The sequence below is a fragment of the Rhinolophus sinicus genome, chromosome 13 (genome assembly GCF_057876585.1).
Source record: "Rhinolophus sinicus isolate RSI-liver-muscle chromosome 13, RSI-T2T, whole genome shotgun sequence".
In the NCBI taxonomy this organism is placed as follows: Eukaryota; Metazoa; Chordata; class Mammalia; order Chiroptera; family Rhinolophidae; genus Rhinolophus; species Rhinolophus sinicus.
In genome coordinates, this window is record NC_142513.1 from 11,662,130 (window position 1) to 11,682,262 (window position 20,133).

Genomic DNA, 20,133 nt, shown 5'->3' on the forward strand with positions numbered 1-20,133 from the left:
AACTGGGCGAACTTGGGCAACTGAACCAAACTCGGACTTTCATTTTGTCGTCTTCAAATGGAGGTAATAATCCTACTCTACCTACATCAGAAGGCTGCTGGGAGGACTCAACAATAGAAGGGAAAGCACGGTGAAAACCATCGTTTTTACATTGTCATGTTCTGGAAATGCTGGTATTTTTTGATGGTCAGCTTCTGAAGCAGTCCACCCTGATCAGGAAATGGTTGTGAAAGCTTCCCTCTTTCTGAGACCTGCGGTTGGCAGGGGAAAGGACTGTTACCCCTTTTACCTACACTTACAAGGCTGTGAGAACTGACATTTGTATTTGGGCTGAAAAATGATAGCGTACAGGAACTACAGCTTAGCAACAGCTGTGCTGCGTGTTCCAGCAGAGGCAGGCCGTGCGGTCTCCCTTAGTGAAGCGTGAATTGTGGGCGAGTCGCTCAACCTGGAGGGCACAAGAGAAAGGTCTTTTTCATTAAGAGAGAGGCCTCTCCTGAACCCTGTAGGCAAGGAGTGTAAACATATGTGAAATAATCCATCAGTCAAGTGACTTCCCTTCATCAGACCTTGGAGAGAATGCTTTAGCTGCTGCTTGGAATACCACTAAGCTAGCAGAGTTGCCTAGGATACCGGTCACATGGGCCCATCTTCCAGACTTGTTCAAAATGATTTCTTGTCCTTTATTTTGGAGAGAAGTGGGGGAGGGGCTCAGAGTTATCTCCAAAGCCTTGTCCTCCCATAGAGGGGCCTTTGTGTGAGGGTCCCCTCACCTCCCTACACTTGAGCTCTCAGCAGCTCTTGCCCTTGGCAGTAGAGACTAAAATAGCATTTCCTGTCCCAGTTCTCTTCCCCATTTTCTGAACTCTGCATCGTCCCACACAGAGGAGGCTCCACACTGTGTCCTTGAAGGGAAGGAGTGGCAGCAATAAGCAGGGAGGAGGCGACAGAGCATGTGGCCGGGCCCTGCTGACTGGCTCTTCCTAGATTGACTGTGGGACAGAAGTAGGCTGGTTCCTGTAGCTAACTGGTCAGCCAAGAAAAGGCTGTGTCTGTTCCTGTCTGTCTCAGAGCACACGCATCTCTCTTTCAAGGCCCCAAAGACGTGAATCTGCAGTAAATACGCTCCTACCACAGAGCCCTCCTGCCCCCGAACTGGTGTCACATTGTCAGACCTTGCTCCTGGCTGGCCCACAGTTGATAGATAGGTTTGTCCCATTTCTACTTGCTGATTTAATCTAAAGAAACAAAAAGCCCAAGGAGAGATTGTGTTGTGATCCAGAAAGCTTCACACCAAAGAGTTCCGTATGTTCTTTTGGACACTATTCTGAGTGTCCAGAATATCCAACAAGAGTGAAAAGTGAAGGCGAACTCGGTGACTTTTTCTTTCTGATTCTCTCTCCCCAGGCAGCTGTGTCCGTGTGTCTGTCTTGGAGAAGTAGGGCCCATTGGGAACAATGCCACCACCATCAGACATTGTCAAAGTGGCCATTGAGTGGCCAGGTGCTAATGCTCAGCTCCTTGAGATTGACCAGGTAAGCTCCTGCGGTGACAGTGGTACAAGGAGAGGGGGCTGGGAAGTGGCACGGCCGAGGACGTCTTCAGGGACAGGGACCTTTGGCATTAGGAGTAAGAGCCAGCAACAGGAAAGCTGAGGCCTGTCCCACTCTATGGAAGGTCGGTCCCCATGGCTTGGGACAGGCTGGCTCTCCGACAGAAGCTATCAGGGAAGGAGTCCATGCTGAGGTCCCGGGTTCGTCCTGCTTGGCAGCCCCTGGCATCAGAACTTTGGCACAACTAGGCCGTGGCTGGAGGATCTTTCTCTTTCTTTCAGAAACGGCCACTGGCATCCATCATCAAGGAAGTTTGCGATGGGTAAGTGGAAACCGCCCTCGTTTTGGACGATGGCACGCTGAAGACTAAAGGAGCACTGCCAGCCCTCGAAAGGACCGACATTGAAGGACCTGTAGTCAGTCAGGTCCCCAGAATGGGGCTTTTGTGTAGCGTTGTTTTAGGAAGGCAGTGGAGCTGATGAGGCTGCCCCGGGAGTGCCCATCAATCTCCAGCTTGTCCTTTAATCCAGGAGTGCCCGCCCCGAGGTCCTGGTGGGATCTGAATTGTACGGTGGCCCATACTGAGTTGCATGTACTGCCTTTTGTGGTACCAGCCTCACAGAAGGCAGAGGCGCTTATTGTTTCAACACCTCAACCTAAAACTTTGGGGTTTTTCACCCTGTCCTCCAAAGGCCACCCGATCCCCTGAGCAACGCTACTGAAAATTATTTATTTGCAGCTTCTAACAGGCCCAGAGCAATGGCCCAACGGACGGGACTGTTTTTCTCTTACGTAGGTGGTCATTGCCAAACCCGGAGTACTACACGCTGCGTTACGCCGACGGGCCCCAGCTCTACATCACCGAGCAGGTCAGTACAGGGAGAAGCACATGAGTGCAGCCTTTCTTTGCGGTGACCCACCCAAGGAGCCCATGCTGTTTACCTCCCTTCCATCCGGTAGCTTCCACCTGTGGGGAAAGAGTTCCTTCCGGGGCACAGGGGGAGTGGCAGCCCTTGTTCTCCTCGAACAGCTGGCACTCCATGGCTGTTACTGCCTGAGAGCCCGGGGTGCTGGAAGAGGGGCTCAGAAGGTCTTTGCCAAGAAACAAGCAGGAGAAGAAGGCCTGACTGGAGTCCCAATGACAACTCCTTTAAAAGGACAACAAGTTCTTGTTGGTTCAACTCGCTCGCACAATTTTAATATTTTTTCTTAGTTACTCTTTCTTCTCTTTGCTCCCCAGACTCGCAGTGACATTAAGAATGGAACCATCTTGCAGTTGGCCATCTCCCCGGTAGGTACTCTGCTCTCCTTAGGAATGAATTTATTTAACAAACATCTATGAGCATCTACCACGGGCCAGACTCTATTCTAGAAGCTAAGACTGTGGAGATTGAAAAGTCATTTCTTGGCTCTCACAGCCTGGTTGGGAGTAAACAAATACAACCTAAGGTCTCGCCCGAGGGTCTAGACAGAAAGTTGATTAGGGAGCTGCTGGAACTCAGAAAAGGGATCGGCAAACCCAGCCTGAGGAGTCCCAGAGAGGGGGACACGTAGCGCACATGTTGAAGGGTAAGCAGGAATTAGCTAGAGAAAGAAAAAAAGAGCTCTGAGACGTGCTTTGTTTGGGGAAGGTGGGGGTGCTGGGTGGCTGAGGACCTGGAACAGTGGGTACCAGGCAGACACTGAAGGTTCCCAGCTAGCCTGCTTTTGGGTTTGGGTTTTATCTGGAAGGGAACGTGGAGACACTGAAAGATTTTAAGCAGGAAGGTGGGTTATGTTTAGATGTGTATTTTAGAAAGATCACTTTAGGGACAGAGTAGTGGACGATGGGCTAAAAAAAGAAGGAAGGTTGGTGGCAGGAGGAATCTTTATGAAACTAATGAGGAATGTTCATGGCCCATCAAGGCACATGGCAATGGACGTGAAAGGATGGACATGAAGAATATTTAGAGGTAAACTGAATGAATATGGGGGTGTACTGGGTGTGGAAGGAAAGGGGAAAATCCAGGATGAGCCCTGATTTCTGCAAGAGCAGCCCTTCCAGGTAACTGAGGAAGCAACCAGAAGGGGAGGAAGAAAACCAGGAGCGTGAAATGGCTTAGAAGTTGAGGGCAGGGAGAGTGTCAGGATGGAGGCAGGTGTGGTCTGCAAGTGCAGAGAGGTCAAGTAGCCTGAACACAGAACGGCCATCCGTGGACCCGGGAAGTCAATCTGTCGCTCGTGAACTTCCTGAAAACCCATTCTGTTGGGGTGATTGGGTGGCAGCTAGATTGCAGTGAGTTGAGTAAAAAGAAGTTGGAAAACTGAGAAGCTCAATTTACCACATTATCAAGAAGCTTGGTTATGAAAAGAAGTAGAGAAGGTAGTAACTTGGAAGTGTGGAGTGGAAAACGTGCTTTTTAAAAAGGGTAAACCATTCATGTGTTTCAAAACTCAAAAAGGTCTGACAAAGATACAGTGAAAGGTCTCCCTCCGACTCCCATCCCTCATCTACCCAGTTCCCTGCCTCCTCTGACCCTGCAGAGTTGTTAACTTCTGTTGCAATTTTTCACGTGTCCTTGAAAATACATTAAGATGGAAGAGAGGAAGGTTGACAGTGCAGGAAAGAGGGTAATTAATGGGACAGGCCCTACCTGGATCAGGACAGGACAAACCCAAAGCCCAGGTGGAGGGATTCGCCCTGACAGCTCAGGCTGGAGCAGGGTGATCCATGCGGGGTGGCTTAGGTACATTTGCAGAAGGGCTGCCTGAAAACTAAGGGCATGATGACACCTGTGTCCTTGATGCGGGGAGAGACACTGGTTCATCTGCGAGGAAGGGAGGCGTGGAGTAATAAACGCTAACATTTCCCGAACACCTGCGTTTTGCTAAATACTGTGCGTAATACTATATACTTCAGTCCTGACAAACACCTGATGAGTCGGGCACTCTTGATAGCCCCATTTTGCAGGCAAGGAAACCGAGACTTAGAGAGGTGAACTGACTTGGCACTTGTCACGCAGTCAAACAGCGACAGGGCTGGGGTGGCCGGTTAACTCAATTGGTTAGAGCGCGGTGCTCTTAACAAGGTCACTGGTTCGATTCCCACATGGGCCACTGTGAGCTGCGCCCTCCACAACTATGTAGATTGAAACAACTACTTGACTTGGAGCTGATGGATCCTGGAAAAACACACTTAAAATAAATAAAAGTTTACCCAAAAAAAAGTGCCAGGGCTGGCTCTCAAATGTCCCGGGTCTGCCTGACTCGAGACTAGTGTTCTTGCCATCGTGTTCTGCTTCCCTCTTCTCTTGAACGCATCTTAAGGACTTCCTTATTCCCCACTAAACTCCGCTAATTTAGTACGACAGTCTGGGAGTTACTTTATAGAAGTGCCGAAGCATTTTACAGGCCTCTCGCACATAGTGGTTGACTTTCCCAGAAACACATCTCTCTGGAGGGGGAGGCAGCAGCCCAGAAATGCTGTCTCAGGAGAAAAATTAACATTTGGAGTGGGACGTTCCTAAGCGTGATACAGACCAAGGCTGTTCAAGTTGTTCCTGCTTGTGACCTTTTCTCCGGGCGCACATTTTCTCCCCCGCAGAGATCTTGAAGGATTTCTGTATCCCTGAGAGCAGTGTGCCTCACAGGGCCATGTTTATCACAGTAACAGAGGAGAGGCAAAGGGGAGAGAGGAAAACAGGCCTGACTCCTTGGCTGGCAACGGGAACTGGGCTCCAGTCACTTGCTTGGCGCTGTGAGAAAAAATAAAGACCACAGGAACATTTTTGCCCCCAGACTCTTCCATTCCGACTGAGAACATTAAATGAACACACCAGAAATAGAGAATGATGAAACAGTACGTTGTGAGGCACTGACTAGAAAGTTAATAAGTTCAGCTAAAGGAAAGTCTGTGAACACTAGAAGAGGGATTGTAGCTGCAGCTTGCAGAACAGAGGCGAGTGTGCTGCCAGGAAAAGTTCCTGTTAGGAGGAAGCTTTGTCACCAGCCATCATTTTCAAAAAGCTGTTCTGAAATTAGCTGCTTCCCGCTCTTTGATATTCTTACAGGTTCTCCAGGACTGTCACTTTGAGGGACAATGATGTGGACTTTCAGAGAAAGTTTAAAAAAAAATTGTGAGGCTTTTCACATTTTCATATTGAAAGGGAGCTTCACGGTCATCAAATTAAATTCGCCACCCAATGCAGGCATCCCTTCTATAGCGTGTTTGACAGATGGCTGTCTAGGTTCTCCTTGATTGCTTCCAGCGACTGAGAGCTCATCATTTCAAGAGACAACCTCTTCCCCTGTCTGATGGCTTTAATTAATAGAAATCTGTCCTATGTAGAACCAGTATCTGTTCCCCTGTGACTTGCCATAGTGAGTGGACTGTCATCTCCCAGAGCTTTTGTATTCCCTCGGTGGGAATTTTTTTAATCCATAGAGCAGAGTGGCACAGAAAGGATCCAGATAACTGCAGAATTAGTCTTGGCACACTGGTAATCCCCTGATCAATCCAGTAAACATTTGTTTCGCGGTGGAAAAACTAGTTCTGCCTCAGGCTTGGATGCTCACGCAAAGGCCGCCTCAGAGCAGTAACCAGCCACGAGGAGCAGATGGCATGTGTCTTGTCCCTGGTTTCACAGTCCCGGGCGGCACGCCAGCTGATGGAAAGGACCCAGTCATCCAACATGGAGACGCGGCTGGATGCCATGAAGGAGCTGGCCAAGCTCTCTGCTGACGTGACCTTCGCCACCGAGTTCATCAACATGGATGGCGTCGTCGTGCTGACGAGGCTTGTGGAAAGTGGAACCAAGCTCCTGTCCCAGTGAGTATCGCTGAGGTCTCGACCGGGGGGCTTTCAGAGGGTTCCTACTCTCCGAAGGGCATCCTCTGCTGTCACCGTTGAGCCACATCAGTTTATTGAACACCTTCTGTGGTAACCTGCCAAGCACTGGGTCTACACCGGGATCTACGTCACTGGCATGGTCCTGAACCTGTCGTCTAGTTAGGCCCTGATAAATCCCGTGACAGCAGAAAATAGTACTGTGCCAAGTGGGTAGTAAAAATAGGAGCTACGGAAGGCAGGAAGATCCCTGTTAATTTATGGCAAGTGACTGGCCTGATGGAGGTTAGCGAGCAGACTGTCCATTGTCCACAAGAACAGGTGTCTGTCTATTTTTAACCGCCCCCTGCCTCCCGCCCTCTCCAGTCCCCTCCACCCACACATGCACACACACACATGCCTTTCACTGTGTTCACCATAGGCTACCCCCTCCCCATTCTCCATCTCCCTGCCTCCCATTTTCACAGGGGGCAGGAGATCCAGAACTTTGCAAGACGCCACAAACATCTTTCCACTACTCCATTGTTAAGATAAATGTGGTGGGAAACTGGGCCTTGTCACGATCAGCAGTGAAGAAACAGGTGTTTAGTTTGCCTTCTAAGCCTTTGGAGCCTAAGCTGGCAGAGAGGGAGTCAGAAATCTTTCAGCCGATGGATCAGCTATTGAAATCTTTAGCCAAAGCCAGCAACTAATCGTGGGTATTTATTTTAAGTCTTGGAAAATCCTAAAGCCTTCGGCTATCATCAGCAGTGACCCGAGCTAATGTTCCACAGTCTCCCAAGAGTACAGGATTAGAGGGGTCCTTGTTTCCTCCTCTTTGAAATGGGGTAAGACCTACCTTGCAGTATTGTCATGAGAAGCATTGTTAATGAGAATGGATCTGAACACGCTTTGTACCTGGGAATAGAGTTTGTTAATTGCAAAGCACTCTACAGATATATAAAGGATTAAATGTGTAAAGAGGAGAAACAAAGGAGAGAAAACATTTTCATCCGTATTCTCCATCAGCCCGATGCGAAGGGCTTTGCATGCGTGGTCGTCTTGGCCTCAGCACAAGCCTGTGAGCTTAACACTGTGAGATTAACACGGTTTTACAGAGGAAAAAATCGAAGTTTGAAAAGATAAAAGTTGCACAGTTAGTAAATAGTTGAACAGGAATTGAACCCATGTCCAAAGTTGGTAGTTTTTCTCCTGCACTCTGCTGCCTCTTGGCCTAAAGGGACATACACTTCCTTAGGTACCCCACCAAGAGTTGGGGTGAGACAAAGGTCTGATAGCTTCTTTGTTCTTGGGAAATAGGTAAGTGATTCTGCTTCCCTGAGATGAGGAGATATGGAGAAGAAACGCCTAATCACCCAGCATCCCTTTCGTTTTCAGAGATAAATAGCTGGACAGAATCCCCTGCGTCTGGCTAGGTGTGCATGCAGCCCTCACTCATCATGTCAGCTGATTTCTCGTGTGATGCTTACGTTGAAATTTGTCCCCACATGGTGCCTTCACACCCATGTTCCCGGTTCTGAATCTTTGTGTTGTATGTGTGTTTTGTACATGTCTCAGCTACAGTGAGATGCTGGCATTCACCCTGACTGCCTTCTTAGAGCTCATGGACCACGGCATTGTCTCCTGGGACATGGTTTCCATCACCTTCATTAAGCAGGTGAGGCCTCCAGCGCTCTGCTTTCTCCCCTCCCTCAGGCTTAATGGGAGATGCAGGCCATGTGGCCATTCTGGTGAGGGTCAGCTTTCTATCCCCGAGGCCAGATTTTTCATCCTCAAGCTCTGACCTTCCTGTGGCTCCTGAAAGGTTCATTTTGCTATACTCAGCACCTACACTGAGAAGCTGGAACTGGGCGCGCAGAGCTATATGTGGCCAGAGCGGCACTGGATTTGATTGTCAGTGAGACTTGGGATAACAAGTTCTCCTAAACCAGTACCATCCCGAAGTCTTCTGACCTGGCTTCCTGAGCTTCTCTTTGATAAAAAAAATGTTCATTTCATTTGCCCTATATTTACAAGTCTGCCTTTTGTTTACAGACCTGCAGGGTAGCCTGTTTGGACTGTCAGATTGAACTCAGTGGGTGGGAGTGGATACTTGTAGTGTTGCCCTCCTTTCTTCTACAGGAAGGGGCAGTGTCAATTCAGAAAACTGAACTAAAACCAATAAATAATATGTCCACTGACCTGTAATTACACCTGTCATCGGCTTGGGATGCTGGGAACTTGCCGATGCTGGAGAGACTGAGGCAAAAGTGAAATGACCATGTGTCCAGGATAGTATGACAGGGATGGAGAAGAGGGATTAGATGACAAGACATTGAGGTCCTTTCTGCTTCTCCAAGTCGCTCCTGGTCTACATGCCTATAGGCACACTGTATGTCAGGAGAAGAGTACCTGGAGGTAAAACGATACCCCAGTATCAGTAAGATCCTCTGCTTTCTACAGTCAGCATTTTCACACCTGAACCCTTACTTTGAAGACAAAGGATTAAGCCCTTAGACTTTTAGGAAACATAGTTGACTGGCTACTGTAATTTGAAAATCGAGTTACCCATGCCTCAGGAATCCTGGCACATTGGCCAGTGCAGCCGTGACCCACTCTCCACCTGGGAGGCTCAGCTGCCCAAATGTGGGCAGCACGCCTGAGAGGAGAGGGCCTTTGCAGGCTCGCGTCAGAAACAAGCCATCCAGCTTCCTAACTGACTTTGCCCCTCTCTGGCTTCAGATTGCAGGGTACGTGAGCCAGCCTATGGTGGACGTGTCTATCCTTCAGAGGTCCCTGGCCATCCTGGAGAGCATGGTCCTAAACAGCCAGAGTCTGTACCAGAAGATAGCGGAAGAGATCACAGTGGGCCAGCTCATCTCGCACCTCCAGGTGTAAGAGACCCTGCCCGCACCTCCCTTCCCTTGTCTGTGCTCTTCTCTCTTGGTCTGCTTGGTCATTCATTCATCACCTTTTCCACACTGCTGCCAGCTTCCTCCCATAATTCAGACCTGATCTTGTTATGCTCCCGCGTAAAATCCTCTGTAACTCTCCTTGCCCTTTAGGATAAAGTGAAGTTTTCCCCAATCTTCCTGTATATTGGTAATTGTGATACCAGACAGAATGAAATGCTTTTTCCTCTATGGGCCAAATAGCCTCTGTGTGTACCTGTGATGATTATATTTATAGTAAATATTGTATTTTTATTATCTGTTTCCCATTTTAAACCTTGAGCTCTCTGGGAACAGGGACCAATCATTTTTGTATCCCCTTTGATTTTAAGTAGAAGCTCTATTAGTATTTGTTGAGTGAGCACTTTTAAGGCTTTTGAGACTTAGCCCCAGATTACTATTTGATTACAGTCTATGAGTGATTTTATAAGCCATCTCTAAGTGTCGTCATGCTGGTCACTCTTCTCATTTCCCTCTGCCTTCTCTCTCCATTGACACAGCTCCAACCAGGAAATTCAGACCTACGCCATCGCCCTGATCAACGCACTTTTTCTGAAGGCTCCTGAGGACAAGCGACAGGTCTGTGGCTGCCTTTTCAAGCTTTTCATCTGGGCTCTTGCAAGGGAGGATGTCTCATCCACCCACCCTTTGCTGTGCAGAGAGCAGAAACCCAACCATTTCCCCAGGAGCCCTCCCTCCTGGCCTTCTGTGGTCAGCACATCAGAGTGGCTTTGCCAACAGAAGAACTAGCACAGCAACCAGCTGGGTCTTAGGTTAGAGCAGGGGCCTGCAAACTTGCTCCTCTAAAGGGCCAGAGAGTAAATATTTTTCACTTTGTGGGCCCTGTGATCTAAGTGGCAACTATTCAAACTTGCCGCTGTAGCCCAAAGCAGCCTCAGACAGCAGGCCCACGCACGAGTTTGGCTGGCTTCCAGTAAGACCTATTTACACTAATAGTTTGCCGACCTCTGGTTAGAGGATCAAGAAAGGAGAGGAGACCCTCTCGGCCTCACTGTTGAGTCCAAGAGACCGAAACAGCTGAAGCCCTTATTTCAGGAAGCAAGAGTCTGGGGACTTAACATGAAGGTTCATGTAGAAGGATCCTCTGATCCAAGTCCTAAACTTCCTTCTTCTCCTATTAATTAGCTGTGTGACATTATGCGAATAGCTGTACTTCTCTGAATCCCAGTTTCCTCACCTGTTATATGGGAACGACAACATCTGCCCTGTTTACTTCACGAGGTTGTCAGGAGTTAAAACCAGACCCCTATTTACAAGTGAGGACACTGGGAATCAGCTGGGCAGTGAAACAAGCACCGCCCTAAGAGTGCAGCACCCCAAGGCTAAGCTTTTGTCCTGCCGCTGGCTGGACACGTGCTTTAACCTCGCTGGGTCTGTTTCTCTTTCTGTAAAATGAACGGGCCAGATTAAAAAATCTCTAAGGGCCCTTCCAACACTGACCTTCTAGATTTCTCTGGTCAGCGCCCAAGGGGTGTGCAAAAGGCAGACTTTTTAGGTCTCTGCCAACACCCTGGGCTTGCTAAGTTGAAACTCATGTGGGATCATGTACGAAGCTCACAGTGGATTCTAGGAGCATCTGTGGGTCTGTCTGTCTTTGTCTGTCTTGGATGGCTTTGCTTTGTTAATCTCCTCCTTCCTAGTCCTGTTGTGAATGTAACCCAACGCTCATTCTTCCATCTGCTTCTCTCTGTGCTTTTTGCTTTCTGCCGGCAGGACAAGCACCTTAATCCGCTAGACCTGCCTGTCACTGTAAGTAGTGTCGCTGTGTGGAAAGGGCCGCGCGCGGCTCCCTTCCAGGTGGGGAGGTCAGAGCTGGGCAAGAATCTCACATCTGATTCCTGGGATTGGTCAGGGAACTCCAAGGCCCAGGCAATGGGTGTGTGCCGTGCATCTCATTTGTTAGGACACTTGGGGACGCACCGCAGCTCAGAGTCACATAAAGGGTTCAGGGGAGGCCTGTCCCAGGGAATGTGGCCACTCTTTCCCTTGTCACTTGCCTTTGCATGGGTCTGTAGTTTAGCCAGGGAAGACCGGATTCAGAAATAGCCTGTGACTCGCATCTAGATGATTCCACGATGCAGCACAAGGTGTAAAGGTAAATCCATGCCCTTTCTGATGCTTAGAAGACTGTGGGATTTTGAAAAGGTTGAGATAGTTGACAAAAGAGAACCGGGATGCTCGCTTCCGGGTTAGAGGGCGCTTTTGAGGGGACGGCTCTGTGAGGACCTGGAGAAGGATGAGGGGTTTCCCCCAGCACCACAGAGAAGCTTTTGGTGTAGGGCCTTTACATTCTATTATAGCAGTGGGCACCTGTCAGTTACCCACTTTGTCCACTGTCCACAAGATTGAGTCTCAAGCTGACCTCCTGTAGCTGCCATTTTCTAGGCCACCACCCTTCTCCAGCCAGTGTGTGCTCAGAGGATGCGAAGTGAAACGGTTTCTGGCGGCATCAGCTATTGGGAATATGGCTAGAAATCCAGCCATATTCCAGCTCTGAGGGACATGGCAGTACCACGGATATTGCTCCCCTAGAGACGTGTCATAGCTCCCTCGCGCCAATTGATTTACAATTATCTGTAAAATTAAATTATGGCAGCCGTTTAGAAAGTGAAGTCATCCTAATTAACATTATTAAGAAGTGATGGCTGACATTGGAAGGAGACAAAAGAATTATGAAAAGCTGTCAGAAAAATTAAAAGCATAGTAATCTGGGACTGTTTTGTTTAGAGGAAAATAGCTTCAAATTTCAAGAGCTCCTTTAGGGTATCAGAGTGTCACAACACAGAATAATAATGAATGTTCTTTTTAAGGAAGCCACGTCCTTGGCAGTGATTAAATTATCACTGTAGTTTCTTCCGAAATAAATGTATATAATATATTTTTTTAAAGATTTGCGTAAGAATAGGTCAAAGTTATAGTTCTGAGAGGACCCTTAAAGCTTGGCTCCCTGGAGGTCACTTACGTAGGATACTCTTCTGAGCGTGCTAAATGGATAAAGTGTTACTGTCAAAATCTGAACCAAATATAGCAAAAAAGGTGACCCTATTATGAAAAAGTCCCCCAAAGCACCCAACATGTGGTTCTCTAAACCGGTCAGAAGTGAATCAAGGACTGTTTCAGATGTCCACGCCCGGCTCTGTTGGTGCGGAGCTGGGGGGCTGGAGAGAGAGCAGGGGGCCAAGCCCTTTCCTCATTCCGTGTTTCATTAGCGTCCCTTCCAGCCTGGGTGGTGGGCTTCTGCCTGGACCAGTGCGTGTGGCTTGGGATCCATCACGCTGCTCTGTGCTCCATGTGCATCGTCCATTGCCCGGCGTCCTCGTAACACAGTGTCTCGTCCTAAAACAGTCTTTGTCCCTCTTTGAAAAGGACGCGGTTCATCGTACCAGGAAGGGAAGCCCTGTCTGAGCTGATCTGCACTCACGAAAAAAGATCGGGGGGAGTTTTTGAGAGTATAAAATACATTTGATGGTCCATGGATTTTTTTCAATTTGCCCACTTTTCGTTTGAAAGGGGAAAAAATTAAAAGAGAAAGTTTCAGAGCTGTGACCTCACTGTCTTCTTGGTAGTGGTCCCAGCTGTGTGCCTGCCACCTTGCCTTATGTTGGCTCTTTTTTCCTCACTAGGATATGGCCAATGCATTTGCACAGAAGCACCTTCGGTCCATAATTCTCAACGTAAGTTCCCAGAACAAGCTGTGTTTTGTTACCATTGTTGTTTTGTTACGATTAATAGCAATTATTACTGTTATTAGAAATTACTGTTGAGTGGGGAGGGCACTCAGAGGGAACTTAACCAATAGGTATTAAACACTGCTTAAGGTGAAAAGCTTTTTTGGTAACCCTCTGCGAGCAGAATTGTCTCTAGGAGGCCGTCCTTCCAGGAACCGTAAAGCCTCAAGGAGGTACTGTTTATTGCCCCCTGCAACTCCAAAAGTTTGTATCTAGAGGGAATGTGTTAACATAGGCACAAAAGAGGACAGAGATTCATTCAACTAACAGCAGTCCTAAACCTGAGTTGTTGTGTGGGGTGCTCTCAGGGGTGAGTAAGATGGTTCGTTTGCTCTCAAAGACTCTGGTCCAGTAGGAAAGACACGTGGTCATAGCACCGTGTGGGCAAGTTCCATAGAGATGCGTGGTCTGGGAGATTTCAGAGGCAAGGCAGCCAGTCCTGCATTGAAAGAGAGGTGTCAGGAAGCCTTCAGAGGACTGTCTTAGTTAAGGCTGAGGATGAGGAGCTGCAGGAGGCAGTGGGCAGCTGGCACCTAGAAGGAGAGTGTGATTGGGTGATGGGTGAAACAAGGGCAGATCTGTGGTGAGGCTGCAGAGGTAGCAAAGGCCTGATAAGTAGGGCCTCAGTCTTTTTCCCAAGGCCACTGAGGATTTAACCAGGATGGTGGAATAACCAGATTGGCATTTTAGAAAGATCACACTCCACGATCTGTGTATTTCCTGAGGGGTGTATGAGGCAGGAGAGCAGAGTAGGAACTGGTGGGGAGGGGGCGTCTGGAAAGAGGTCTAAGTCCCTGTTACCAGGGCGGTGATGTGGGTGGGAGAGAGCTGAGGTGGGCGGTGGGGGCGGCGAGGGCTGGGGAAGAGAGCCAAATATCTGGATTAAAAGGACGCTATTTTATCAGTTGCCGAAACAAGGGAAAACTAGGAGACGACAGTGAAGGGAATAGCATGAGAAATCTGGAGTCAAGTGTGAAAGGCTTACTAATTCTGAGCATGAACTTTGGAGCCACCAGCCCCCACTGCCGTTCACCAATCTTTGATCTTGAGCAATTCACTTAACTTCTGTGTGCTTCAATTTGCTCATCTGGATGTGAGGACTAAATGAGCTCATATGTATGCAGGGCTTAGCAGGGTGCCTGGCACGTGGGATGCAGATGCGCTCCACGCATATTGGCAGTTCTTTGTGAGCAGGAGACGAAGGTGACAGAATTGAAGAAGTAGGCTCTGAGCCCTTGTGAAGTCCAGCAGTCAGCTGATGTAAACACGTGGAGCCTGTCAGACTTCACCTTGCAGAACCAGCTCCTGCCTGCTGGCCTTTTCCCTGGTCACAGCCCCACGGCCAGTCTGGCGGGAGGGACCTGAGCAAATGCTCATGTGCTCTGCCAGCAGGTGACGGGAGCAGGTGACAGGAGCACGCGGGGTCCCAAGCATTCTTGTCCTCAGTCCTGAGCAGCTGTCCTGGGTGCCGTCCTCCACACGTGTGGGAGTGAGGGTGCCCTTCTGGGGGAAATTGAATGAATTTCGAGGCTTACCATTTACCTGAATGGGGTTAGAAGTTCCACTCATTTCTAGACAAACCCTGTGACAAGCAAAGATTCCGCCACAGAAGACAGTTCAGTGTCAGGACTCAGGGCTCAAACAGTCTGCTAGGAAGTGGCCGGTGCATGATCCCTTAAGTCCCAGATTTAACTGAGTCAAGCCACAGAGCATAGGCCTTGAGGATCTGACAGTCAAATAAGGCGTCAGATAAAACCTCGGCGTCTCTAACTCATCTGTGTGGCGCTGTACTGCTCTAATCCGTTGGGGGCTAGAATAATTCCTTCAAGCTAGGATATGTCTAAGTTTGAGAAAAGGGGATTAAAGTGAGTGAAAACCAATATCACATTAACTTGGACCTCTCTGTAAAGCGGGGAGGTGAGGAGGAAGGAATGGGGCAGACAGGTCAGGAGCAATCAGAGTGGCGGAAGGGACAGAAGAGCAATGGCCAAGAAAAGCCCCCAGGCAATGAGAGCCTGGGGGGAGGGAGGAAGGCAAGCTGGGTGGGGAGGGGAAGCCAGCAGAGAATGAAAAGTAAGCTTGGGGGGATGGAGAGAGACACTGAGGCTGAGTGAGAGGAGAGAGCTCTTGCTAAAGAGACAGAGGGAGCGAACGGGACACGGAGCTAGAGAGGGCTCAGGAGAGAGCGCATGAGGGCATTAGCACACCCTCTAGTAAGAGATAGGAGTAGCCTTGTCCAATAGAAATTTCTGCAGCTGTGGAAGCGCTGTCCAGAATGGGAGCCACTAGCCACGTGTGGCAACAACATTATAAAAAGGAATGGGGGCGGGCGGCCGGTTAGCGCAGCTGGTCAGAGAGCGGTGCTCTTAACAAGGTTGCCCGTTCGATCCCCACATGGGCCACTGGGAGCTGCACTCTCCACAACTAGATGGAAACAACTACTTGACTTGGAGCGGATGGGTCCTGGAAAAACACACTTAAAATAAATAAAAATTTAAAAAAAGAAATACCTTCCTTTAAAAAAAATTAAAAATTAAAAACTAGGAATAGGGAAAGTTAATTTCAATAATATATGTAATTTAATCCAATATATCCAAAATAGTATGATTTCAACATGTAATCAGTAGAGGAAAAACATTAACAAAATATCATCTATTTTCCTTTTTCCTACGAAGGCTCTGTGGTCCGGTGTATATTTTGCGTTTACAGCACATCTCACTTTGGACTAGCCAGATTTCAAGTGTTTAGCAGCTGCCTGTGGCCAGAGGCTACCAAACTGGACTGCACAGGCCTAACCATCTCAAGCCAGAGCAGGCTCTTGAGAGAGCTGATCTCAAAGTTAAAGGGAGCTCGAAAGCTATACTGATCGTGAATTAGCGGCTCTAGGGCGGGGCTGTCCAGCAGAAGTTTCTGTGCTAATGGAAATGTTCCACATCTGCTCTGTCGTCGGGTGGTAGCCACGAGCCGCGTGTGCCCCTTGAGCTTCAAACGGAGCTAGTGTTACTGAGGACCCGAATTTTGAACTTAAATTAATTTTAACAGACTTAAATGCAAATAAGCACGTATGGCTGGTGGCTACCGTATTGAACAGCACAGCTCTAGAGACACAGCTGGACTGAGTAAGAGAACACGAAGGACATGAGGTGGTTCGTGTGGGACACTGGACAAGAGTCTCATTTGGGGAGAAAAGACCAAGAGTGACGGGATTCAAGATGGTGGTGGGATAAAGAGCGGGGGCAAGAAACACAAGAGGGATACAAGTGGGAAAGCGCAGGCTCGTGTGGGAGTGAGAACAGGACAGCTGGAGACCAGAACTGCACAAAGCGTCGATCCACCTGGGGGGCCAGAGGGAGACGGAGCGTGCAAGAGAAAAGACAGAGACAGCACGAGAGAAGAAGAGGGGTGGGCATCAGAGGGACAGAGGGAGGGGGTGACGAACTGGGGTGGGGGGAGATGGGGCCATGGAGAAAGAGTGAGGAGGACAGAGTTGGAGGAAGGGGCGGGACATGGGAATGCGAGGGATGCAGGGAGGGGCCATGCACTGATGAGAAAGGGCGGGGGAGTGCAGGCATTGGCCAAGGAGTGTTGGATCCCCCCTTTGTGTAGGTGTCTTGATATCACTTCAAAAAAAGGACCTTTTCCAAAGCCTCTCTACTTGGTGAGGCCGTCCAAAGCATTTTGTTTTTCTAAAGGAAGATAAAAGATCCATAGTGTCTAATTCTACAAGCGAATCTTCTCCGTGCATGCTGTCTATTGCCTTGGATTGAGTGAGCCATCACGTTAGCCCTACGCAGTCCGCTTTGGTAGCCACTAACCAGCCACATGAGGCTGTTGAATACTTGAAGTGGGGCTGGTCCAAACTGAGACTAGTAATTCCTTACCTGATTGGGACCAGTCATTACTTACCCGGTTGGAGTCAGGTCCCGCTGCTGATCGCCCGTATCATAACCTTAACGGGGCAGCCTCCATCCTCTTTGGTGTGGCCGGGTGCAACCTCCACCTTTCAATCTACCGTCCCAGGCCAGGGGGGTGCAGGAAACAGGATGGTGCCCTCTGGGCCCGCAGTGAATCATCTCTGCCTGAATCAAGCCGTTCATGTTCCGTCCGCTTCCAGAACATGAAGTCCCTGTGTGTGGGAGGAAAGTCCTGTTCCCTGCCCAGCACACGTCCTTTTCTTCACCAGCACGGATGTGATGCTTCAATAAGAGAACATCAGTTCAGCCCCCTGCTCCCTGCTGTGCTTTTTCTAGCATGTGATCCGGGGAAACCGCCCGATCAAAACCGAGATGGCCCATCAGCTGTATGTCCTGCAAGTCCTGACCTTTAACCTTCTGGAAGAAAGGATGATGACCAAGATGGACCCCAATGACCAGGTAGGTGCTAAGTGGGGCACAGCTGTCCTGGCTTAAATTGTGTGCTGTTTGATGTGGTTCATCCCACCCTCAGGCTGTGTCTTGGGTGCCTGCACGTGCCAGGGGTCGTGCTTGGTTGAGTCTGCAGAATGGTTTGTGTCTGCTCTGGGAAACCTCGCTGTGTGCCGCCCTGTGATCTCGCGCTGCTGGGTGACCCTCTGGGCCAAGCCTCCTCTGCTAAGGCAGAGTCTGCCCAGAAAAGCCTGACCAGCCTTCCTTTGCCCGCTTCCCTTGGTTGGCTCATCACCTGCTGACTGTCTGTCGGTTCCACCTGGCAGGCTCAGAGAGACATTATATTCGAACTGCGGAGGATTGCGTTTGACGCAGAGTCTGACCCAAGCAACGTCCCTGGGAGTGGGACTGAAAAACGCAAAGCCATGTATACCAAGGACTACAAAATGCTGGGATTTACTGTGAGTTTCCCCAAGCACGGACGTCGGTGGGCCTTCTCCCCTGACAGGAAGTCACAGGGCCCATCCAGACAGAGCCCCGAGAACCCCTCCTTCGCAGCGGTGGCCCTGGCAGAGATAACACTAAGAAGCTGGAAGGGCCTTGCCCCTTATTTGCCTTGGCGGTGGCAGAGTCACAAGTTCATGTGCAACATTTGGTCTGTGAAACAAACCCATCTGTAGGAAGGCCCAGGAGGTCAGCCAGAGGGTAGAGAGGGGACCTCTCACCAAAGCAGGGGGTTCTCTGAAAAGCTGCAGTGAGTATTGTGTGATAGGATATAGCTAGAGGATAGAGTTAATTCAGTTAAATATTTATTGTGAACCTACTCAGTGCCCAGCGGTGTGCTAGATGCTGCGGTCAAGATGAGTCAGCCGCGGCTCAGTGGTCAAGATCTCAGAGTCGTGGTGGGGTGGGCATTAGGATAGAGGTAGGCACGCGATGCCAGCGGCCAACCCTCAGGTCACACTGCACACAGGGAGACTACCAAGTCTCAAATCTGTTTTCTCTATGCGCCCAGAACCATATCAACCCAGCACTGGACTTCACCCAGACTCCTCCCGGAATGCTGGCCTTGGACAACATGCTGTACTTGGCTAAAGTCCATCAGGACACCTACATCCGGGTAAAGGCTGGGGGCCAGCTTTCTCGGTCCTGGGGCCACATCTCTGGCTTCCGTCCCTCACCTCCCTCCTCCTGCCTGCCTCTCCCCCCCAGATCGTCTTGGAGAACAGCAGCCGAGAAGACAAACACGAATGCCCCTTTGGCCGCAGTGCCATCGAGCTCACCAAAATGCTCTGTGAAATCCTCCAGGTTGGGGAACTACGTAAGTCGGTGCAGCCCCTCTTCCTTCAGCCAGGCCTTGTAATCAGGAGCCTGGTGAGGCACAAGGTTATAAAGTTAGGTGTCCGTGGGGCTGCTTTTTAAAAACCACCTGCATGCGCTGTAATCCACCTTATCCTTGTTAATAGGGACCTTGGCTCTTGCTTTGTTTGAGCTGGCAGTTTGAATGGGTTCGAGAGCTGTGCTACCATCCACTTCCTCCCGTGTGTAAGGACTAGCTGAGTCTGTGACATGGTACAGCCAGACCAAGAGCAAGTGCCCCGGAGAAAAAAGCTAAGGAAGTGGGGAGGGGCCCATCCCACCCTCCTTGGGCCCAGTCCTCGCTCAGGTTTTGTTCCAGGCGGCTTTGGGGCAGAGGATCCGGAGGTCCTGGGCAGGAGCCCCCAGCTCAGCCTTTCCCCATTTCTCCGCTTCCACAGCCAACGAAGGGCGCAACGACTACCACCCCATGTTCTTCACCCACGACCGAGCCTTTGAGGAGCTCTTCGGAATCTGCATCCAGCTATTGAACAAGACCTGGAAGGAGATGAGGGCAACGGCCGAGGACTTCAACAAGGTCAGGGTCGCAGAGCTCTGCGGCCACAGGCGGACACCACCTGTGACAGTCTGTGACAGCTGGCCAGCGCCTGGGGCATCCCTGAGCTGGAAAACCAGCTTGTTTTGCAGCATTGAGTCACAAGGCCGAGGCATTGGAGAGGCTCGGTCCTCTGTCACCTTGAGTAGTTGTCTTCCCCTTGGTGCTGGGGTTTCCTCATTTGCCTAGTGGGGACAGTACTTGCCCCGCCTGTCTTCCTTTAGGGAACAAGAGGATAAGCATAGCAATGGTAGCTGTGGTTTACTGAGCACCTACTGTGTGCAGGAACTGTTGCAGTTTTGGGAACTGGGAATGTCAGGGAGAGGTCAGAGAGACTGACATGCGAGCCATGGGAGTCATTTTCGAGGCTTCCCGAGGCCCCGTCTCTGTAGAGCACCGCTGGGCCCTCCAAAGCTGATCGCCTAGGAGCCGAGTATTTTGAAGCTGTCCTCTCATTGTAAAACATTTGGAAAGTACAAAGAAGAAAAAGTATTCTGTAATTCCACCACCTGGTGATGGTAATTTTATGTGTTTCCCTCTAGTCTTTTTTTCCCTATAGATTTTCCCTTCATTGGTGGAGCGCAGACTGGACGTGCAGTGTGATGTCCTGGTTTTTTCTTTCCCTGTTGTTGTGTGAGGGGAAGTAACGCGTTTTTGAATACAGTGTGCCAGGCTCCGTGCCTCCCTGTAGCTCCTCAGATCCTTCAGGCAACAGGTGTCAGAAGATCCGTCTTCCTTTCTTTTGCTCTAAAGAGTAGATGGAGATCTGAGGATCTTAAGTGACTTGCTCCAGGAACAGA

At 49.7% G+C, this 20,133-nt stretch overlaps 1 protein-coding gene across 2 annotated transcripts in view; it reads left to right on the forward strand.

The window, feature by feature from the left end:
- Positions 1-20,133, forward strand: part of ELMO2 (engulfment and cell motility 2) — a 35,799-nt gene that overhangs the window by 9,571 nt on the left and 6,095 nt on the right. The window contains exons 2-16 of one of the 2 annotated variants that reach the window (XM_019749701.3): positions 1,408-1,535; positions 1,835-1,875; positions 2,350-2,422; positions 2,794-2,844; positions 6,179-6,360; positions 7,936-8,035; positions 9,100-9,251; positions 9,809-9,887; positions 11,043-11,078; positions 12,953-13,003; positions 17,308-17,430; positions 17,748-17,882; positions 18,437-18,541; positions 18,634-18,742; positions 19,179-19,315. In XM_019749701.3, coding sequence (XP_019605260.1) covers positions 1,458-1,535; positions 1,835-1,875; positions 2,350-2,422; positions 2,794-2,844; positions 6,179-6,360; positions 7,936-8,035; positions 9,100-9,251; positions 9,809-9,887; positions 11,043-11,078; positions 12,953-13,003; positions 17,308-17,430; positions 17,748-17,882; positions 18,437-18,541; positions 18,634-18,742; positions 19,179-19,315 — 1,452 coding nt within the window. In that variant the 5' untranslated portion in view covers positions 1,408-1,457. The remainder of the gene's footprint in view (positions 1-1,407; positions 1,536-1,834; positions 1,876-2,349; positions 2,423-2,793; positions 2,845-6,178; positions 6,361-7,935; positions 8,036-9,099; positions 9,252-9,808; positions 9,888-11,042; positions 11,079-12,952; positions 13,004-17,307; positions 17,431-17,747; positions 17,883-18,436; positions 18,542-18,633; positions 18,743-19,178; positions 19,316-20,133) is intronic. The other variant, XM_019749704.3, reaches the window with a different exon arrangement.